General features: G+C 42.5%; 2 protein-coding genes across 2 annotated transcripts; both read left to right on the top strand.

The window, feature by feature from the left end:
- Positions 1–578: 578 nt before the first annotated feature.
- LOC129372902 (DNA replication licensing factor mcm2) lies at positions 579–9,991 on the top strand. The gene is made up of 20 exons (XM_055050474.1): positions 579–630; positions 1,949–2,130; positions 2,510–2,682; positions 2,814–2,944; positions 3,399–3,535; positions 3,985–4,084; positions 4,206–4,327; positions 4,613–4,820; positions 5,407–5,541; positions 5,973–6,164; positions 6,255–6,348; positions 6,426–6,504; positions 7,051–7,222; positions 7,314–7,440; positions 7,531–7,643; positions 7,994–8,158; positions 8,238–8,312; positions 8,391–8,573; positions 8,664–8,819; positions 9,632–9,991. The coding sequence occupies exons 1-20, from the start codon at positions 625–627 to the stop codon at positions 9,740–9,742; spliced, it is 2,661 nt and encodes an 886-aa protein (XP_054906449.1). The 5' UTR covers positions 579–624; the 3' UTR covers positions 9,743–9,991.
- Positions 9,992–11,026: 1,035 nt separating this feature from the next.
- On the top strand, positions 11,027–21,119 carry LOC129372630 (podocalyxin-like protein 2). Its single transcript, XM_055050042.1, has 13 exons — positions 11,027–11,263; positions 13,398–13,726; positions 14,508–14,850; positions 15,544–15,647; positions 16,204–16,414; positions 16,935–17,084; positions 17,173–17,318; positions 17,394–17,468; positions 18,015–18,171; positions 18,551–18,612; positions 19,194–19,373; positions 19,694–19,855; positions 20,539–21,119. Exons 1-13 carry the CDS (start codon positions 11,236–11,238, stop codon positions 20,596–20,598), a joined length of 2,007 nt encoding a protein of 668 aa, XP_054906017.1. The 5' UTR covers positions 11,027–11,235; the 3' UTR covers positions 20,599–21,119.
- The last annotated feature ends 229 nt before the right edge of the window (positions 21,120–21,348 follow it).

Below are 21,348 nucleotides of genomic sequence, written 5' to 3' on the forward strand. Positions count from 1 at the left end.
TAATCTGCACTTGCACTGAGAAAAATACACAGATCAACTTTTTTTAAATTTATTATTACAAATTAGGCAATTAGTGTGGCAAGACAATTAAATATGGGTGTCAGATTTTCTGATCTTTATTTCCAAAAACATTTGAGTATTTGTCATTTTCTTTCATTCACAATTATGCATTACTGGTAAATTACATAAATTCCCAATAAAAGTATATATTATGATACGTTTTAACAAAGTAAAAAGTCAACAAAAAAGTCAGAAATTACAGGATGTTTTAAGTAAAAACAACAACAAAAAATAAAAATGGTTCCCGGGTCCTGTTGCGTCATAAACTCCGCCCGGACTGAAAAGTGAGCCGAAAAGGTGCGCTTGTTTCACTCCGCGGCGTACACCGCTGCCTTTCCACTGCAGTTGTCAAACAGACAACTGCGGCTGTTCAGGAAAGAAAACAAAATCCAGCTCAAAGCCACTCCTCACTGAAAACAATACACCAATAGGAAGTCTTGACGTCAACTAGCTTTTTCAATATTCATGACCTTTCGCGCGCTTTGACTGTCACGTGGTTGTTTCGCGCGAAAAGTGACTTCCGGCAGGAAGGAGACGAAGCAGCAGAGAAACAGCAGCGCATCAATGGCGGTGAGTGAAAACGAGCTAAACCGAATAAATTCCCGCTAATTTCACAGCTAAATTAGCTGTGAAAAAGGGAAAGAATGGATCTATAATTCAGGGATATTTGCAGTAATTTGAGTTTTTCTGTTTTTTACTGTGTTGTAGTTTCTGTATTGACGCAGATGGGGAGTTATTACAGTTAGAAAAATATTATGAATCCTCATTAAAATCCGTTTAGCGTCAATAATCTGGATTACAGGTTCCGAGTTGTTTGCTTTGATTCGTAAATGTTGGTTTTAATGGAGCATTTAAGTAACTGATGGGCTGTTATTAGCTGCCATGTGGCCATGATGGTTTTATTTAAAATACAACGAAACTGAAGTTGGTTTCTGAATTGTAAGATGAATAAAGGGCGATTTCACCTAATTTCATCAGTAATCTGCTCTAGATTAAAAAACACAATATTTAACCCTGGACTCAGTTACTTTTCACTAGCAGCAGATTATTGAAAACCCAGCTATGTGTGTGTGAAACCTTAATTTGACTTGGTTTCAATGCATTAGAACTGACCCAGTTCAGAAACTGACTTTTCAAACCTGGTCCAGATCAGAATATTTCAAACCTATTTGATTATTTGTGAAATTTCTTAATCTGAATAAAATGGTAAAGTTAGAGAGAAATAAGGTTAAATTTCTCGCTCCCATTTAAAGACTAGCTTCCTTTTAACCCTGATTCTATATGCTAATTTCAGTTGACAATATTTATGATGTAGTTATGTTACCTTAAGTTATGTTATTAAAGCTGTATTTTTCCTGTATTTTATATATATTTTGCAGCATTACTAATGACTAGTTCTGTCAATGTATAACTGTCTAAAAGAATGAGAAATGTTTGAAATACAAACCTTAAAATTTGAACAAAAAATTCGATGAACATCAAATGCATCCGATGGTGAAAACATTACATTTTGATGATCATTAAAATAATCAATACACATCATAGATTTTGATTCATTACTATGAATCAAAAGCAGCTCAAACAGCTGGGTTTTGTCTTGATTTAAAGGAACTCTGTTTCGGCGATTTTGCAGTTTATTTTAGAGGTTTGTTCCAGATTTGTGGTGCATAGAAACTGAATGCAGCTTCTCCATTTGTGATTCTGGAGAACAGAAAAATAAACACATGGAGGAGTTTCTCTCGATCTTGCTTTAAGATTAGTCCTTTAAAAGTGGAAATGTTCTTCAGGTGGCAGAAGGCTGACTTTGTAACCATCTTTATGTGAGTCTGAAGGTCCAGTCACAGTGTTTGAGTGTTTTGAGAGTTACCAGGCTGGTGTTGTTTTCCAGGATTCCTCCGAGTCGCTCCACATGGCCACCAGCCCCAGCCGAGCCTCCAGGAGAGGAGACCTGACCTCCAGCCCCGGCCGCGACCTTCCCCCCTTCGAGGACGAGTCCGAGGGGCTGCTGGGCGACGGGCCCCTGCCGGAGGAGGACGATGGGGAGGAACTGATCGGGGACGGGATGGAGAGGTGACTCGACCTGTTGCAATAAATCAATGAATGAAAACAGACTCAGTAATTTAAATTTGCATAATTTGTTTGTCTTTTCTCTCTTTATGCCATAAACTGGATGATAAAAGTTTTTGGTTTCAACTAGGCCTCCCTTTTTTTGAATGATAGTTTTGGTTATTTTTGTTTATTTATTTTGGATATTTAAAATGTCTTCCAGTTCCAGTGTTAAATGTTGTGCTAAAGTTTATTGATTTTTGGGAATGTGTTATTTTAACATCAAATTGTCTCAAAACCACATTATTGTTTATCGCAGGAACATCTGGAATATTTGTTCGCTCAGGAATCTGATGACGTTTTTGTTGCGTTGTAATCCCAGATAATTTTGCTATTCATCCAGGGATTACCGCGCCATCCCGGAGCTGGATCGGTACGAGGTGGAAGGTTTGGACCTGGATGACGAGGATCTGTCGGAGCTGTCGCCGGGAGCCCGCGCCGCCGCAGAGGAGGCGATGAGGCGGCGTGACCGGGAGCAGGGCCTCACCGGGAGGCTGCGCAGAGGACTGCTTTATGGTGAGCAGAACCGCTCAGAATGACCCAGAACCGCTCAGAATGACCCAGAACCGCTCAGAATGATCCAGAACCGCTCAGAATGACCCAGAACCGCCATGGGACGCAAACTGATGCTTAACTTCGTGTTGCAGACAGCGAAGATGAAGAGGACGGTCCTCCGGGAGCCAGGCGGCGGCGGATCGCCGAGCGCGCGGCCGAGGGAGTCACCGACGGAGACGAAGAGGAGATGATCGAGAGCATCGAGAACCTGGAAGACATGAAGGTTTGTGGTGCTAAAATCCTGGAAAATCCTTGAATTTCAGTTAATGTGTTCAAGGTTTAGAAACTGCAGTTTGTTAATACAGTGCAGTTAGTGGGGAGGGATGTGCACTGAACGTTTAATGATGATATTTTGTGGTGGTGATAAATGTGAAAAATTACACAGTTTTAAGAAGCAGCAGAAACCCAAATGGAAAAACTTGGGATTTTTTTTGTCAAATGGGTGTTTTATTAGTTGACCTTGTTCCTGCTGTAGAATGTGAGATATTACCTCAATATTTGATCAATAACTGCCATCAATGAAGTGATGGTGAACTGAAGCTGCCATTTTTCATTAACTGAAAATGAAGCTGTCATCTTCAGCTCCAAAGTGTGCTGCTGTAAACGTTTGGAAACTTAGCTTGAATTTTCCCGAGTTCTCCACCCGGCCGGGTTTCTGACGGGTTTCCGACCCGCAGGGCCACACGGTGAGGGAGTGGGTTTCCATGGCGGCACCTCGCCTCGAGATCTTCAACCGCTTCAAGAACTTCCTGCGGACCCACGTGGACGAGAACGGCCACAACGTGTTCAAGGAGAAGATCAGCGACATGTGCAAGGTAGGAAGAGATGGCGAGGCGAGCAGCGTGGTCACTTCCTGTTCTGATTGATGAGCAGCGTGGTCACTTCCTGTTTTGATCGATGAGCAGCGTGGTCACTTCCTGTTCTGATCGATGAGCAGCGTGGTCACTTCCTGTTCTGATCGATGAGCAGGGTGGTCACTTCCTGTTCTGATCGATGAGCAGCGTGGTCACTTCCTGTTCTGATTGATGAGCAGCGTGGTCACTTCCTGTTTTGATCGATGAGCAGCGTGGTCACTTCCTGTTCTGATCGATGAGCAGCGTGGTCACTTCCTGTTTTGATCGATGAGCAGCGTGGTCACTTCCTGTTCTGATCAATGAGCAGCGTGGTCACTTCCTGTTCTGATGGATAAGCAGCGTGGTCACTTCCTGTTCTGATGGATGAGCAGCGTGGTCACTTCCTGTTCTGATCCTGTTCTATCTGTGCAGAGAACAGGGAGAGTCTGGTTGTAAACTACGAAGACCTGGCGGCCAGAGAACACGTTCTGGCTTACTTCCTGCCTGAGGCCCCAACCGAGATGCTCAAGGTGAGATGTGTTTTTTATTTTCAGTTATTTATTAATTACCTTCCTTTCTGCGTGTGTTTGAATCTTTGTTACTAGTTTGAACGACAATCTTGGAGGTAAACGTGACTAAATTTGTTTTCAGATTTTCGATGAAGCGGCCAAAGAAGTCGTTCTCGCCATGTACCCGAAATACGACCGCATCGCTCACGAGATCCACGTCCGGATCTGCAACCTGCCTCTGGTGGAGGAGATACGGGCGCTCAGGTATCGCCCCTCATTGACACTTCTCACTTATTACAGCTGAAATACCTTTAAATTATTATTTCATTTGTAACATTGGAAATTGTTTTGTTGTATGTCAAATAACCTGCCAACTTAACCAGAACTTTTTTGTCAATATAAAGACATTATGGACTGAATTAAGATCCTTAATCTTGTCAATTAGTTTTGTCTTACTGTAAGTGCACCAAGATATTTGCCATTTGGTAATTCTTGGTACTGTTTAGTTTTTGCAGTGAAGTCAGTTGACTTGTTGCTCCTCTTCCTCAGGCAGCTCCACCTGAACCAGCTGATCCGGACCAGCGGCGTGGTGAGCAGCTGCACCGGCGTCCTGCCGCAGCTCAGCATGGTCAAGTACAACTGCAGCAAGTGCAGCTTCGTTCTGGGCCCGTTCTTCCAGTCCCAGAACCAGGAGGTGAAGCCGGGCTCCTGCCCCGAGTGTCAGTCCCAGGGCCCCTTCGAGGTCAACATGGAGGAGGTGAGCCGATGCCAAGATGCCAACTCAACATTCAGACCGCATTTAAAGGGGCAGCATCGTGTAAAATCAACCTTTTTAGCTCCATGTCATGTTATAATTTTATTCCCTCATCAAAAATGTATCTGGAGTGTTGCCTTTTTTCTTTCTCGCCTGTTTGGGAAATCTTTTTATCTCCATGGCAACCATTCAGCTGAGCAAAACGCCTGGTTGGACCTGGATCCGCCTTCAAGGCACAGCTCCTCCCCCTTCCCCTTCAGACTAGCCAGCAGCAATTGGCAAACACCTGTTGAGTTTCTTTTAGGAGCAACACTGGCAAAAACCTTACAGACTTAATAAAGGAGCCATGTTGTAGTGAAGATGGAGCTTCAGAAAGAGCAGAAGCTTCTTAAAGAGACAGAGACTCAGTTTCAAGGCATTGTGTCAGGAAGTGAAATTTCTTTTTAGTCATAATTGACTTAACATTTTTGGAACAACTCAAGGTAACCTAGTTACTTTATTACACTATAAAATATGTGCCTGGAAAGTACTGCCCTTTAAGTTGTCAGACCAATCAGAGGGGATTTAACCGGCCGCCTCCCTCCTCCAGACGGTGTACCAGAACTACCAGAGGATCACCATCCAGGAGAGTCCTGGGAAGGTGGCGGCGGGCCGCCTGCCGCGCTCCAAGGACGCCGTCCTGCTGGCCGACCTGGTGGACAGCTGCAAGCCTGGAGACGAGATCGTGAGTCCAACTCTGTTCAAACCGTGAGGAAACAATCAGAATGCAGCCTGACCCTCATGAAGGACGAGGTTCCTGTCTGGAAGGTTTTACAGTTTAGTTGTTTCATGTTTTTAAAGTTTCAGGGCTGGATGAGAGGAAAAATATCTCAATTCAGAGAGAATAAACATTTTATCCGTCCCTGCATCTGTTTGTTCATCTTCTATGTATCGGTTCGTGGATCATTTAATTGTCTACACATCCTGTTGTCCATCCATTTCCAGTCTTGTTTAAATCTTAACATCTGCAGAAGAAAACTTTGAAAAGGCACTGAGAACTCTGGAATCTTGAGAAGAAATGCGTAGAAATCCAAATAGATCTCTAAAACAAAAAGGCAGAAATTCTTTTGATGGAAGGACGTTTTGCTGAAACTGTCTGTCTCTTCGTCTCGCAAGGAGTTGACTGGAATCTACCACAACAACTACGACGGCTCTCTGAACACGGCCAATGGCTTCCCGGTGTTCGCCACGGTGATCCTGGCCAATCACATCACCCGCCGGGACGAAGGCGTCGCCGTGGCGGAGCTCACAGACGAGGACGTCAAGGCGATCGTTGCCCTGTCAAAGGACGAGCGAATCGGGGAGAGGGTGAGGAGAAACTCCATCACCTTCCAGACTGAAACTCGGCTGATTTCTATCGGTTTAAACGAACAACAAATCTTCACTTCCTGCCTGCAGATCTTTGCCAGCATCGCTCCGTCCATCTACGGTCACGAGGACATCAAGCGAGCCCTGGCGCTGTCTCTGTTCGGAGGAGAGCCTAAAAACCCAGGTACCGACTCCCAGCCGAGATCCTGACTGCGTCTCATCCATAAACGTCCATGAACTGAGAGTCTCTCCCCCTTGCAGGTGGGAAACATAAAGTGCGTGGCGACATAAACGTTCTGCTGTGTGGAGACCCGGGAACCGCAAAGTCCCAGTTCCTCAAGTAAGAGTCGAGTTTTTCTATCTGGGTTTCTACTGTTTCTAAAAACAAAACTCACCACGCTGGTTTTTGACATTTTTGGTGTCTGGAAAAGGAGCCGTTTCAAAATTCTCCTGATTAAGTCACCTTCAGTTGCTGGGTTACAGCATTGTGCTGTAACCCAGCAACCCCAGTGAAGCTCAGCCCCGTTACCTAGCAACTCAATCTGAGCTCCGGCACATTTGGTCAGCTGGTATTCCCGGTGTATGACTGCTGGTAAAGGCGAGCATTTGTTGTTGACTTACCTTCAAGAAACCACTTGCTGCATTCTGGTTGGTTGTGCAGGAGGCTCCACTTCTGCTTTTCAAAGATGTACAGTCGTACAATTGTGCATCTGGCAAAACTGACCAGACTAAAATCTGATAAATTAAGAACAATTTTGAATGCATTGAACATGTTTTGTAGCCCATGGACCAATCCTAAGCTGTTCATTGAAGCATAATAGATCACCTTTGAAAGTTGTGTCTAATCCGGACCAGAGTCGGTTTAACGAGGAGTTTTCTTCACCAGGTACGTGGAGAAGGTGGCGAGCCGTGCCGTCTTCACCACGGGTCAGGGGGCGTCCGCTGTGGGCCTGACGGCGTACGTTCAGAGACACCCGGTGAGCCGCGAGTGGACGCTGGAGGCCGGAGCGCTAGTGCTGGCCGACCGCGGCGTCTGCCTGATCGACGAGTTCGATAAGGTGAGCCGAGACTCACTCGGATCCCAACCAGGACTACAACTTCTGATTGAGATTTAATGAAAAGGTTCTTTAATCTCGTCTTGCCATCCAGATGAATGATGCCGACAGGACGAGCATCCACGAGGCGATGGAGCAGCAGAGCATCTCCATCTCCAAGGCCGGCATCGTCACTTCACTGCAGGCCAGATGCACCGTCATGGCCGCTGCCAACCCCATCGGTGCGAACGCCAATCAATACGAAGGAGGTTCAGTTCGACCGCCTGTGGTCTGTCGTTTTTCCTAACCGTTTTTTCCGTCGGTGTCTCCAGGCGGCAGGTACGACCCTTCGCTCACCTTCTCTGAGAACGTGGACCTGACGGAGCCCATCGTGTCGCGTTTCGACGTGCTGTGCATCGTCAGAGACACCATCGATCCCGTGCAGGTACCCAAGTTTTATGTTATTAAAAATATTAAAGGATGAAACGGATTTCGTGGTATTGGTGCCCAAATTAAGACTATTGGATATAGCATCCTAACTGCAGGATGATGCATCCATTCCAAAGCTAGTTACTGATGAGAGGCCGGTACCGGAGCAACAAGAACTCGTCTCTGCCATTACCAGTAACGAGTAGTGGATTAACAATCAATCAGATCAGTAGCTAGCTTTGGAACAGTCAAAGCTGCCTGCGACAAGTAAGCAGCCTCCTCTAGATGCGCACTCGTCTTAGTTGTGGCGCTGTATCAGTGAAAGTCAAGGAACTCTGTCTGATCTGCTGCCGTTTATCAACCAAGGATGAGATGCTGGCGCGCTTCGTTGTCGGCTCCCACATCAAGCATCACCCTAGCAACAAGGAAGGGGGCGTGGCCTTGGAGGATGTGGTTCTGCCCAACTCATCGGACGTCCCGTCGATCCCCCAGGACCTGCTGAGGAAGTACATCATCTACGCCAAAGACCGGGTCCGAATACACGCCAGCGAAAATCACTCCAGGTTGATCTGCTCCGGTGGAATCTATTTATTTTTTCATTTTTTCACAGATTCACCCCAAACTGAATCAAATGGATCAGGACAAAGTGGCTCGCATCTACAGTGACCTCCGCAAGGAGTCCATGGTGAGTCCTTGCTGTCCTGTTTCAGGCATGTTGGACATGTTGGTGTAGAAACTGACATTGCTCTGGCGCCCCCTGCAGGCCACAGGCAGCATCCCCATCACGGTGCGCCACATCGAGTCGATGATCCGCATGGCGGAGGCTCACGCCAAGATGCACCTGAGGGACTACGTCCTGGAAGACGACGTCAACATGGCCATCAGGGTGATGCTGGAGAGTTTCATCGACACGCAGAAGTTCAGCGTGATGAGGAGCATGAGGAAGGTCTGCTGCTGCTTTGGAGTCAGAAACACAATATTTAATGGGTTTCTTGGAGGAACGTAACCTGTTCTCTGGCTCTTGTTTGTTGGCCAGACGTTTGCCCGCTACCTGGCGTTCCGCAGGGACAACAACGAGCTGCTGCTGTTCATCCTGAAGCAGCTGGTGGCGGAGCAGGTCGCCTACCAGAGGAGCCGATACGGAGTCCAGAACGACTCCATCGAGATCCCAGAGAAGGATCTGCATGACAAGGTACGGAGGTTTATACGTGGAAATGTCTGCAAACAGATGTGCAATTATACATCTGTGTAGCTTTGAAAAGCAGAAGTAGAGCCTCCTGTACAATCAATTAGAATGCAGCAAGTGGTTTCTGGGTGATGAGGGTGTTTTCCCACCTGATAATCCAGTAGACTCGGTTTCATTGAGGAACAAACTTGCACCATGAGTTACATTTTCAGCTGCACTGAGTCAAACAAACCAAACCCTTTGAAAAATCAGTTCCTCTTCTCGCCTATGGGGGCGCTGCACCAAGAACTGCAGAAGGAACCAACACAAAAACCTCTGAAGAAGACACTGCGCTACATCCTTCTTCACAAAATGTTAATAAAAATGGAGAAGCATCAGATTTTATCGGTTGTATCTTTGGCTTAACAATCCCTTGAAGTGACTCATTTTCCAGAAACTCCCAAAATAACTTTAACTTATGGCCGAAATTTTTTTAAGTGCTTCGGTTGTTTTTTTTTGTTGTTGTTTTTTTTTCTAGAAACATTAGAAACACAAATGGAAGAACAAAACAAATAGAGCAGATCATTATTAATCCCACAATGGAAAATTGTTATAGCAGCACCGTAACAACAATATCTAAAAAAAAAATATGAGAAAATTTATATTGAAGCATCTACAGAAAAAATAAAATTAAAATTTAATAAAAACCTGGAAATCCGCCATGCGGATCATGATCATAATAACAATAGGTCTCATTTTAAAGTCCTTTTTGGGGTTTTGTGTGAAAGACGAACGTTTTGAAGCCGTCGGCTGATCTGGTTTGTTTTTTCTTTCTGCAGGCGCGACAGATCAACATCCACAACCTGTCGGCCTTCTACGACAGCGAGCTCTTCCGCTCCAACAGGTTCAGCCACGACGGCAAGAAGAAGCTCATCCTGCAGCAGTTCTGAGACCCAACCCGGCTTTGCGACACTCTGGACCGATTTACCCGACATGCATGTTGTTGCTCCCGTCAGCTGAGTCACGTTCGCTGAATGGAGCCTTTAAAAAGCTGAAATGTCCAAATGGATGAGGTTCATCACTGTTTGTAAATACATGTACATGTTTTATGAGGATTTCTGCCTGTAGTTGTTCTGAAAAGAACTTAAAATAAATTGTTGTCAGATTGTAGCTGTTAATAAAGGAATTTGAATTTTGAATGAGTGTCTTTCTGGTTTCCTTCAGACAGACTTTGCTGTAATCCTACCAACTCTGGAGGCTCATTTGGTTAAATGAGTCCAGTTTTGCCAAAAACAACTTAAAAATCCTCAACATCTAAATTCTGACTGGAACCAGATCCATTTGGGACTGATAAAGACTTCACTTTTGAACACAAGAGTTTTTGTTCTTTTAACAGAAGTTAAAGGGACAAAAAGTTGCCCTGGGATTCTTGTTGGCTTTCATTTAAGACAAATTTGAGTTTCTGACCAACACACAGGTTTTACTAGAGATTCTTAAACCAGAAATGATGTGCATTTTCCCACACTTTTTGCCTGAATTAGATGCATTTCTTTTAGCCCAATGGAATCCTGGGACACAATAGTTAACCAGAATCAACAGATTCTAAGGATTCAGTATTGCATGTCCCACACTGACTGGGAGATGATTGAGCTAAAATTGGAAGTACAACTATGTGTTTTAGAAATTTAGAAAAAAATAGCAAATTTCTGAGCACCAAAATTTGTCAATATTACAAAAAACTTAAATTTTATATTTAATCTAAAAAAGGTTAGTTAGAAACTCAGAAAATGTACAAAATTTTAAATTTTGACTTTTGAAATTTCTAGAACATGTCTGACATTCAACTAAAATTTTTTTCAAGCAATTTTTCCACGTCTCAAACTCAAATTTCCATTTTTCTTGAAAATGTCTTTTTCTTTTTTTTTTTTACTTAAATGTAATTTGTTTCTATACAATCTCCCTGCATGCCTCCATCTTCATATTCCAATATGGCCGCTCCTCACATCAACTGTAGTAAGCTGTGGTGGAAACATGTTAATCATACTAATAAAGTTCATATAGACTTTGATTACATTAAAAACGACATTTTAACTCATGTTCTGCGAATGTTTGCTGAGGTTAACTGATTTTGCTTGAACATTTGCATTCATGGGTAAAACTGCGACATCTCGCGGCCACGTCCGGAAACGTCAACCAACCGCAAACCAGATTTTTTTTTTCCTTCTTCGCTGCAGCAGATCTGATTCTGGTTCCGACCGCAGCTCCGAACAATCAATCTGTGTGCGTGAACCCCCGCAGCCTGGCAGCCGTCAGCCCTTCACGCACACCGCCAGGACATGAAGCGGCCGTGAAGGCGCCGTTTTCCCGCTGAGCATCCAGAGCATCCGCAGCTGATTCCCCTGAGAGTCCGGAGCGGAGGCGGAGGGAGAGCACTGCAGCAGACATGCCGGGCCTCATCATCGCGCTCATCGGTCAGTCTCTGTCTCTTAATGGTTCGGCCAAAAACAGGGAATAATCTGGTTTATCGTTATTACTATTACAACAACAACACAAAAAAATGTGGCAGGAAAATCTTTGAAAAGCACAACAGAGGACCGTAAGATGTCTGCTGAGCATCAAATGCGGGTAACTTTACATTTTAAAATCTTAATCTTGATGCTGCAGAATAAATCAGTGTTGTTATAAATGAGGAGGGTGCAGCCTGCAGTGTTTTAATGCAGTGGAGGCAGCACACACTGCAGTATCTCACCTGACATGCAAGTTTTAACTGTTGCATTTGAGAGCATCAGTGGTGCAGCATTAACCATAAATGACGCAGGCTTTTAGATCCAACTCATTTACATTTAGTAGCCTGAAAGAATGTTCCATATGTTGTGTTTTGTGGGGAATATTTACTCTTGGTGTGATTTTGTTGCACTTCCTGTCTTAACCATTGCACCTTATTAATTAAGAGAAAGAAGCTACCCTTTCTGTTCACATTCAGCAGCTTGATTACATTTGTCACTTCGTTGTCACGACCTATCCTGTAAATTCTCAGTTTAACTGAACATAATCCTCATGTCTTGATGATTTGATATTAAATGTTTAAATTTTTTGTTCACATTGCTGATTTGTAAGAAAATCAGTAAAAAAAACAATTGAATATTTGTGAAAACCAACTACAATCTTATCCTAATGAGGAATTCCACATTCTTCTTTGCATGAGGTTTAACTGAGTAATGCAAGACTTCATTGACTTGAAAAACAGAAAAACCTGAAGTTGTTGCATTTTTCCCAAACATGTTTGTTTCCAGAGTTTGTGTTACGTAACTAAACTAAAAAGGTTCAATTACTGTCACATATGTGTTTAACATTGTAGAAATGGCTGATTGGGGCCTAAAGGAGATAATGGGATGAATTCTTCTGGCAGATTTGGGAGATATTGGGGGGAGGGTTAAAGAACTCAATAATCCGGTCTGAGTCAGGGAACCAGTCCCACAGAACATGTCAGTTTGGAGAATTTAGCCTGTCATAACAGACAAAAATGGGGATTAGTTTTTCAAACTCATATTTATACCAAACATTTATAAATGTCAGACTTCCACAATAAATATTTAATCAGCAAATCAAGTATTTAGTTTACAAATTAAAGATTTCACTGGCAACCTAAAAATTAAATATTTGGCAGCAAACAATTTTGGATTTAAAAAAAAAAACCTCTATCAGCATTCTGCATCTCTTATAAAGCTTGGATGTATGAGTGAATATAGTTTTGAGCTAGTTATTTAGCATCCTAACTAAGTATTTAGGTAGGAAGCTAAATATTATGGTGTCAAGATAAATATTTGGTTGGTAAGCTAAATATATAACTTGCTTGCTAAATTGTTTAAATATTCAACTTCAAGCTCCAAAGAAAGTGTTGCATTATCAAGCTAAATATTTAGTTGGGAAGCTAATTTTATAGCTTGCCAGATAAATATTGCAAATATTTAGCTTTGCGTTAAAGCTCTCCAAACAAAATGTTTTAACAAGCTAAATATTTAGTTAAGGAATTAAATATTTTAACAAACTAAATATTTAGTTTTGACCAGTAAACTTGGGTAATTTCCACCCTCAGATCCTGTGGTTCTGGTGTTGGGCCTGAGAGATTAACATGTGTCAGACATGTTGGACATGATGGTGTAATCAGCTCAGACAGCCATCTGTGTTCCAGACAGAGACCGACTTCAGATGCAGAACTGCAACCATAGATATGAGATTAATGATTCAGCTTATGGGCACATCTTGTAGAAACGTTCACAACGTTTTGGTCCCTCGCCAGCCCAGGACAAAAGACCGGCTGGTGCTGGTCCCGTAGTTAACTTCAGTCCAGCAGCTTCAGCCCATGGACATTAAATAAAATACAATACAATACACAACTCTAAACAAAACTCCTAATGAGCAGCATTTAACGTCAGTTAGCAGCAGTAAATTCAGAGAATAAATAAACACATTTTGACACAATTCTCATCTCTAATATCTTGATATAAAACTCCGTCACATATAATTATTAAACAAGGCTATAATGTCAGGTTTTGACGCAGTATTTTAGTCCTTCAGGTGTATTTTTGTCTCTCCGTCCCTCAGCTCTCCTGTCCGGCTCTGAAGCTTTCGGACGGGGCTCGACCCAACGGGTCATCCCGCTCGGACCTCCGCCGGCTCCTCTGCTTCCGGGGGAGGTCAAGGCCCCGTCGCGTTTCATCCAGGAATTAGTCAGAACCAAGCGCCACTCGGCCCGCGAGTTAGTCCGCGCCCAGCCTCACCTGGTCCATGACATGGGCTGGCCGGAGATCCACGAAACATCCGGGTCACAAAGCAAACAGGAGCCGGTGAGCCCGCCGCCCGCCATGAACCCGGAAGTAGCCAGGACCCTCGCTGCCGTGGATGAAAGCCTGGATGTGGAAGAAGTGATGGAGGTAAGGATTCAACACAAATATATAAGTGATTTAAAACGGCAGAATGTAACTTATATTTAAAAAATGTGTTTTTTATATGCTTATTATGACACGATGACGTGGAATAATCTGTGAAAAATCTAGCTAACAGTTAGCCTATTCTCCAATTACTCCCAGTGCAAACTGGAAATCAGAGCCAAGAGGCGGGTTTTAGCGCTGTCAATCATCCTCATGCTTATGCCTGTCATAACAACAAATGCTAGACAATAAATTGTCCCAGAAATTAGGATGATAAACAATAATATTGTTGTTTTGAGACCATTTCCAATAATATAATCCTTAGAGCATAATAATACAAAAACACATTATTAAATTCTGCTGAACTTGTCCTTTTCTTGAATGATAATTTTGTTTCCAGAGACTTCATAATGAATTTTATTTTTACATTTTTTAATTTTTTACAATATTTAGTATGTTTCCCAATTAGAATTGAATGTTTATTGATTTAAGAATGTGTTCTTCCATTCAATTTTTAAAATTGAATGGTTGTGTGACCATTTTGAAAATGGTCACACAACAACAATATTGTGCTCTGCAGATCATCTCCAGGTTTCATTTTGTTAATGGATTCATCGTGTTTTTGGAAAATATGCAGGATTTTCGTATGAGGCTCTTTTATTATATTAAAAGTCTGTCGTCAAAGTCTAACATGTTAAAACATTAATTTGACAGAGGATTCTTACCGTTTAAGACAGTTTAGTTTAATCCTCCTGGAAGCTACCTGATGTGTCCCATGTTTCAGCGGATGGTCCACCTGGCGGTGCCGCTGGGTGCGGATGGCGCCGGGGGACACCTGGAGCTCACGGAGCCAGAGGCAGAACGTCGCGGCGGGCTCGGAGCCGGCGACGCCTCTCAGGAGGCTTCCGGCTTCGACGGGACAGACACGGAGGACAGAGAGCGTGGAGACGACGGGGGAGAGGATCAGGACAAGAGAGGAGGAGGCGAGGACGAGTGGGAGAGATACGCAGCGGAGGACAGAGAGAGACAGGGGGAGGAGGACAAAACGGGACGAGAGACGGATGAACGTGGCGTCTCAGAAGCCGTGGAGGTCAATCACACGACTCCAGATATCTACGCTCTGATCGGTCAGTGACTCTCATGTTGCTTTACGCCAAATATTTACCCAGAAACCAACATGGAGAACTTTCTGAAGTTTCTGATGCTGCTACAAGATAAAAAACATGACAGCATTTTACAGATTGTAGGAGATTATCTCTGTTCAACCAGCAGAACAGAGACTCTGACTGGTGGTCACCAGACTCCACGTAGACCTGATTTGGACTCGCCCATCAAATACTTAAAATGTGACTTGGATTTGCTCCTAAACGACTCAAGATTTGACTTGGACTCGACTTTCAAAGTGAGAGATTTGACTTAGACTCATCCTCAAAAACTCTAGACTTAACTTACACTCATCCTTCAAGGACTTTTAATTTGACTAGTTTTTGGATTCTCACCTTCAGAGATGTTTGTCTTGACTTTGACTCATCCTTAAATAGATTTAGACCAAATCTATTTAAGGATGGGATTTGACTTACACTCACAACCAACTGTAGGTTTTACTTGGACTCGCCCTTCAAAGACTTTGTTTTTCTCATTTTAAAGAATGGCTGCGAGAAATGGTCAGTTTTGACAGGAACCAGTCAGACATAAATGTTACTAATCAGCACTATCAGCAGATGTGATTTCCCATAAGAATGTTATAAATAGTCTTAAACTGCAACTGCTTTTAAAGGAAAACCAGAAACCTGGTTTTGACATGCATGTTTTTGAAACAGACTACAGGTCTTTCTTTCATCCATCCAAGGAGCCCAGCAGGTCCTTCCTGTCTGAAGAGAACGATTTCAGGCCGCAAGAGCATCGCGGTCCCTCAGTCTTGGAGGTAAAGACAGAGAAATGTGTCTTTTGCTTTTTTGTTTGTTTGCAATCCACAATAATAAGTCTTGCAGACATGTTGCAGCATGATGTCACTTGTGCAAGATCCCGTGCCCATCTTTGGTTATCAACATATTGCTCAAAATCTAAAATGATATGTAAAAGAAAAAGGGAAGAGTAGCTTTTCTACTAATTGTCAACACTACAAGAAGTAGTTGACAAGATCAGGGAAAAGCCTTAAAACAGAAAAAGAAAAATAGAGAGGGAGGTGGAAGTAGGTCAGCTATGCTAGCTTGACTTTGACAACCGTAACATGCAGTCAACCTGTAAAAAAGATTGCTATAAAAGGTGACCCTACTATGCTTTATGTTCCGGTTTGTTCAATTCTAGAGTTAAGAAAATCTCTCAGAGTGCCAAAAATGGCCCCCGGGCCACAGGTTGGACAAACCTGTTCTAGCATCTTAGAAAGTGTCAAATCATGGTTGCTTATAGAACTTTCAACAACAAATCAACTAAAACATGAACTATGTCTTCGTCTTCCTTTGCTTTAAACCGACCTCCAGTTGAGTCCTTCAGAGAAAGATCTGTGGACATCAGAGAAGGACGAAGACGTTCAGTCCAGCGGCTACGGCGTCCTTCGCTCCTCAGTCGCTGCAGCTCGGACCTCTCCAACACCTCCTGCTGATTCAGCCCTTTCTGCAGAATCTGACGGCACAGCGACACCAGAGACCGACACCGGAACCGACTTTGGACTTCTGGGAAGTTATACAAAAGGTAAATTCAAACAAAATATTTCCTCATTTTCTCTTGCTTTTGTTACTTTTTTTACACCTAAATGTTTCAGACTGTCGTGGGCAAACTTTAGCTAATGTGCTAACAGCAGGGCTAATTTTTCATTTAACTTTTAAAACGTGAAGTGAATTTAACTTCCCCTAAATTCACTTTTCTGGATAAATTTTAAAGCATTAATTTACTTGGATGCTCTGTAAAGGTCCAATTGAATAAACTTAGTTTGAGGCTAAATATTTAGCTCCAAGCATAATATCTAGCTTCAGATGAAACATTTACCTTGCTACCTAAATATTTGGTTTGACATTTATAAATTAAATGGTAAAAATATGATGCTGAAAAATAAAATCCAAATTATTGCTTTTAATTTTTTTTTTACAAAACGTAATTTAAGAGTAAAATATTTTGAATAAAAGTGGCCCAAGAACTGAGCCTTGAGGAACACCAAAGCTTTGCCACATTAAGAATTTCAGCTGGTGGTTTCTTATCTCTGGCTTGACTTCAGATGGGAAGGAGGAAGCAGGTCTGCCACAATCAGGAGTAATTACCCAGAATCCCACAGCGCCAGAGGTCGGGTTGGCACCCAGCAGACGACCTCTGCAGCCCAGTTTGGAGCAGGAGGAACACTGGGAAGAACGGGAACATGACCTAAAAGGTTAGTATTGATCGACTCTTTTCCAGTTTGGAATGAATAGAGAATTAACGTAAAGTAAACTTTGTATTTATTTCTTGTTTTGGATCAGAAGACGGAAGTGAGGAGTTGGAGGATGAGAGGAAGGAGAGAGAGGGAAGCAGATTCAGAGGAATCATCCCGCTGACCACAGACCCGTCCCATACGAATGGATTCACGGCGACCGGGTTTGATCCCGGACTGGAGGAGCCGCGGCAGGTTGGTTGGTTCAAACTCGACGATTCAACCGGAAACAGAAGAACACATCGAAACATCTCCACTGTGAATGTTCAGGTGGTTTGTGTGAACTGGAACGAGCTGACCGGACGGGGCTATGTCGTCCTCAACATGACGAAGAACATGAACTGTGTAAGTATCAAAATGCAAAATCATCCAAGTTTGGTACCGATCAATGAAAACCTAAACCTGCCGACCACGCATCAGCTCTTAAAGGGGCAGTGTTATGTGTTTTCCAGGCACATTGTGCTGTTTTATAGCACAATCAAGTAACTATGTTACCTTTAGTTGTTATAAAAATGCTACATTTATCAAAATATGACATAAAAATATTTTTTCTTCCTGATTTTATGCTTTGAAATTGGGCCTCCTGCTCTTTCTTAAGCTCCGTTTCCAGGAAGTCGTCCCAACATGTCTCCTCTATTCACCCTTCAACGTCTTTACCACTGAGAAGTAACTCCAGTAATGAGATGAGCAGCTGCTTGCTAATGAAACAGCATGTCAGAAATAGTGATCCTCACTATTGCATCTGTTGCCATGAAAGCAACAAAACTGCCGCTGCAGTGAAACAGCGGTCGCTGTAGTAACACGATGGATTTTAGAGAAGCGTCACTTTTCATCAGTTTGAGTTTCCAGGTGGAAAATGATGCAGGAAAACGTGTTTTGTTTGTGAGACAGGAGGAGTTCCGGGTCTGCGGGGGCGTCCAGCTGCTGAAGATCCTGGAGCGGGAGTTTGCACGCAGAATGAACAGCCCTGAAGGATCATGGGTACTTTACCTCAGCAAGCCGACTCACCAGGAACAGCAGCTGCTGATGAATGTTGCATCTGCACATGGTATACGCATACGAGCCTCGCAGCTCAGCTCACCTGAAACCTAACGGCCCTTCATGCTTCATCCGCAGCCGAACCGTCGACAGTCACATTGTTACATAACAAGCTTTTTATTTGTGAAGATGTTCAAAGCCACTTTCAAAATAAACCCAAATAAACAGAAGGTCATCTGATGACAGATCAGGATATTACATAATTTTCTTGTTTTTATGTAAAATTCTTCTTTTAAATTTGATGCCAGACGTCGCATGTTTACGTCAGTGGGGACGGATTTCGTTCAGTTCGTATGAAGCATGTCGGGCCTTGAAGCATTCGGATGTCAGACACACAGGAGTAATTAAACTCCTGTAAACGCTGCTGATCGTCACCTGATGTCTTTCAGGAGTCATTGCTACGCAGGAGGTGCTGGACATGTTGGGAGAGATCAAAAAAGGCCTCGATAAGGTGAACATACAGGTTGTTTTTATCTGGTAAAAAATACATTCACAGCTTTTCTTTGGTCCCTGTCTAAGCAAGCAAACTTTCTTGTAATTTTTCAAAGCTGTTTTGCTCTGACTGGTTTTCAGTTCTTCAAAATGAACTGATATACTCTGCAGTCAGTTTTTAGATCGCCCTTTTTGTTTGTATTAAGCTAGATGTCCTTCTAGTGACATTTAACAGGCAGCTGTTATGCAAATATCTGGTTCTGCATGTTTTTGTTCTTCCATTTGGGTTTCATCTGCTTCTAAAAACAATCCAAGCACCGTCTTATATTGTCGACTGTCCAAGCAGTGGGCTTTTAAAAAAACCCAATGGGATATTTTTGGTGTCTGGAAGATGAGCCATTTTAAAACCCTCCCGATTGTTTAGTCACAATCAACACCATCAATTAAAAACGATGTGGGATTGATCAAAGTTCTGTAAATAGTTTTTAGTTTTCTTTTTGTAAAAATGGTAAAACTGATTTCTCCCACTGTCCGGTGTGTTGATATTTGTTTCGTTTGAGTTCTGCGGGATAATAAAACGTTCTCTGTCTCGTTTGTCAGCTGGGGATCCAGAACTACAGCGCAGCAACCAGCTGCCAGTCTCGGCCCAGTAAAACCCGCAGCGACTACGGAAAACTCTTTGTGGTTCTGGTCATCATCGGCTCCATCTGCATGGTCATCATCACGTCCGGCTTCATCTACATCTGCTGGCAGAGGCGGCTGCCGGGAATGAAGAGCATGGTAGGCCAAGAATCTGGCTTTAAATAGATGCATAAATCATTTTAAATATTATTTTATATCTATCTGGAATGAGGCCAGTGAGATAAGAGATTAAATGTGTTGGATTTTAAATCATCTTCAGTGAGGGAACAATTAAAGAAAGACATTAAAAACCAATCTTCAGCTTTAAAGGCTCAGAATAATAAACTCTGACCTCCTTGGCTTATTTTTGGTGTTTTATTGTTTCTTCTTTTTCGACCACATAAAGATTGAAATTGATAAAACTCTAAGCTGAGTCAGAAGTCTCTGCCTTATTTAGTCAATCTGCCTTTTTCTGGTAGTTTCCTGCAGAGGAGCTTCACTCTGTGGAGAACGGTTACCACGACAACCCCACCCTGGATGTGACCAATGACAGCCAGGCTGAGATGCGGGAGAAGAAGCCGAGCACCAATGGGCTCACGGGGGCGGGAGGAGGGGGCGGGGACGACAGCAGTCGCTGGCAGGTGATTGGATGATGGATTTACACTATTTTTAGCGACTTATTTCTATTTTTCTGTCTAATGTTTGTTACTTTTATGGAAGAAGAAAAGAGAGGAAAACATGATACTTTGGGTAGAATCTGCCAATTCAAAATCTCAAAAATGTATTTTAATCATTAAATTAATAAAGCAGCAAGACATACACATGAAACATAACTAGTTAAAGAAAATTCTGAAAGTTCTAATTTTATCAAACAATCTGAATTTCCTTGTCAGAGGCCCATTTGGGGATGTGTAAAGCGAATTAACTAAGGCTATAAATGTTGTAGAGCTCAGTATTTGTTTATATTTAACGCTTGTCCTCATGAAAATACATTTTTCATCAATATTATTGAATACTTGACTTAAAACTAACTCTTATATTGTGCTGAAAGTTATTTGTATGTTAGGTTTGTCTTAATTCTAGTGTAAGAAGGAAGGAACTACACCATTAATTGCAGAGTGGGTGTAAGAGAAAACCGTAACTGAGACTTTTTAAAATGAAAATAGATATATTTCTGCAGAAAATCCAAACATACTGGATCATATATCAATTAGTATTTACCTCTACATTTAAATACTACTACTACTACTGAATTTATGCTGCACCCAGCAATCAGGATGCTTTCAACTGATTTTCAGTTCAATCTCTCATCTTTATTTTTCAGGCATTTGTCAACCAGGCAGCAACTGAGGATGACGAAGAGGAGCAGGACACACATCTCTGATTGAGGAAGAGGAGATTTATTTTATTAGAAGAGTCTAGAAGAAAGATCACTGTGATGACAGAGGAGAGAAGAGTAGCAGCAACTGGGAATATGAGGGTCGTAGCTGGAGGAGTCACTGAGGTCAAAATCAAACATTGAAGCTTCATCAATCGCTGCAAATTTATCCAGATGACATCAGAGCCCTTCTGTTTGGTGTGCCTTAAGCTCTCAGCTCTCCGGACTGAAGCTGCACGAAACGATTTCACAGTCGCGACCAATCACCTCTTCATCTGCAAGCTTTAGTAGCTTTAGCAGCGCAAATGTTTGATTACCTGCAACAGAATGTACCTGTGTCTACGATGACGTGTTAGGGTCAGAAAAAGAGGAGACTTCCACCAAAAATCTCCAAAATTTTGACAAAAATCTCAGAAATTTTCCAGAAAAATTATGTTAGTTTCTGAGTTTGAAAAGTTGTAAATTTGTTTGCAAAAACTCAGAAAAGTTTAATTAATCTCAGAAATTTTCTGGGAAAAAAACATAAAAATTGTTGAGTTTCAAAAGTAAAAATATTTCAACTTCTGAAACGCAGAAATTTAATTTTTTTCTAGAATTTTTCTGATCTTGATGTGAAATATTCAGCATTTTTACACAAAAAAATTACCCTTGTCTATTTTTTGTCCTCAATGGCTCTAAAGCGCTGTCTTATGTACGGATGGTTGTTGTTACAGTTTCAAACAGCAACCCGTCTGTAAAGCTGTCGCTGTAGTGATA

This window comes from Poeciliopsis prolifica, unplaced genomic scaffold, assembly GCF_027474105.1.
Source record: "Poeciliopsis prolifica strain line A6 unplaced genomic scaffold, Auburn_PproV2 SCAFFOLD030, whole genome shotgun sequence".
In the NCBI taxonomy this organism is placed as follows: domain Eukaryota; kingdom Metazoa; phylum Chordata; class Actinopteri; order Cyprinodontiformes; family Poeciliidae; genus Poeciliopsis; species Poeciliopsis prolifica.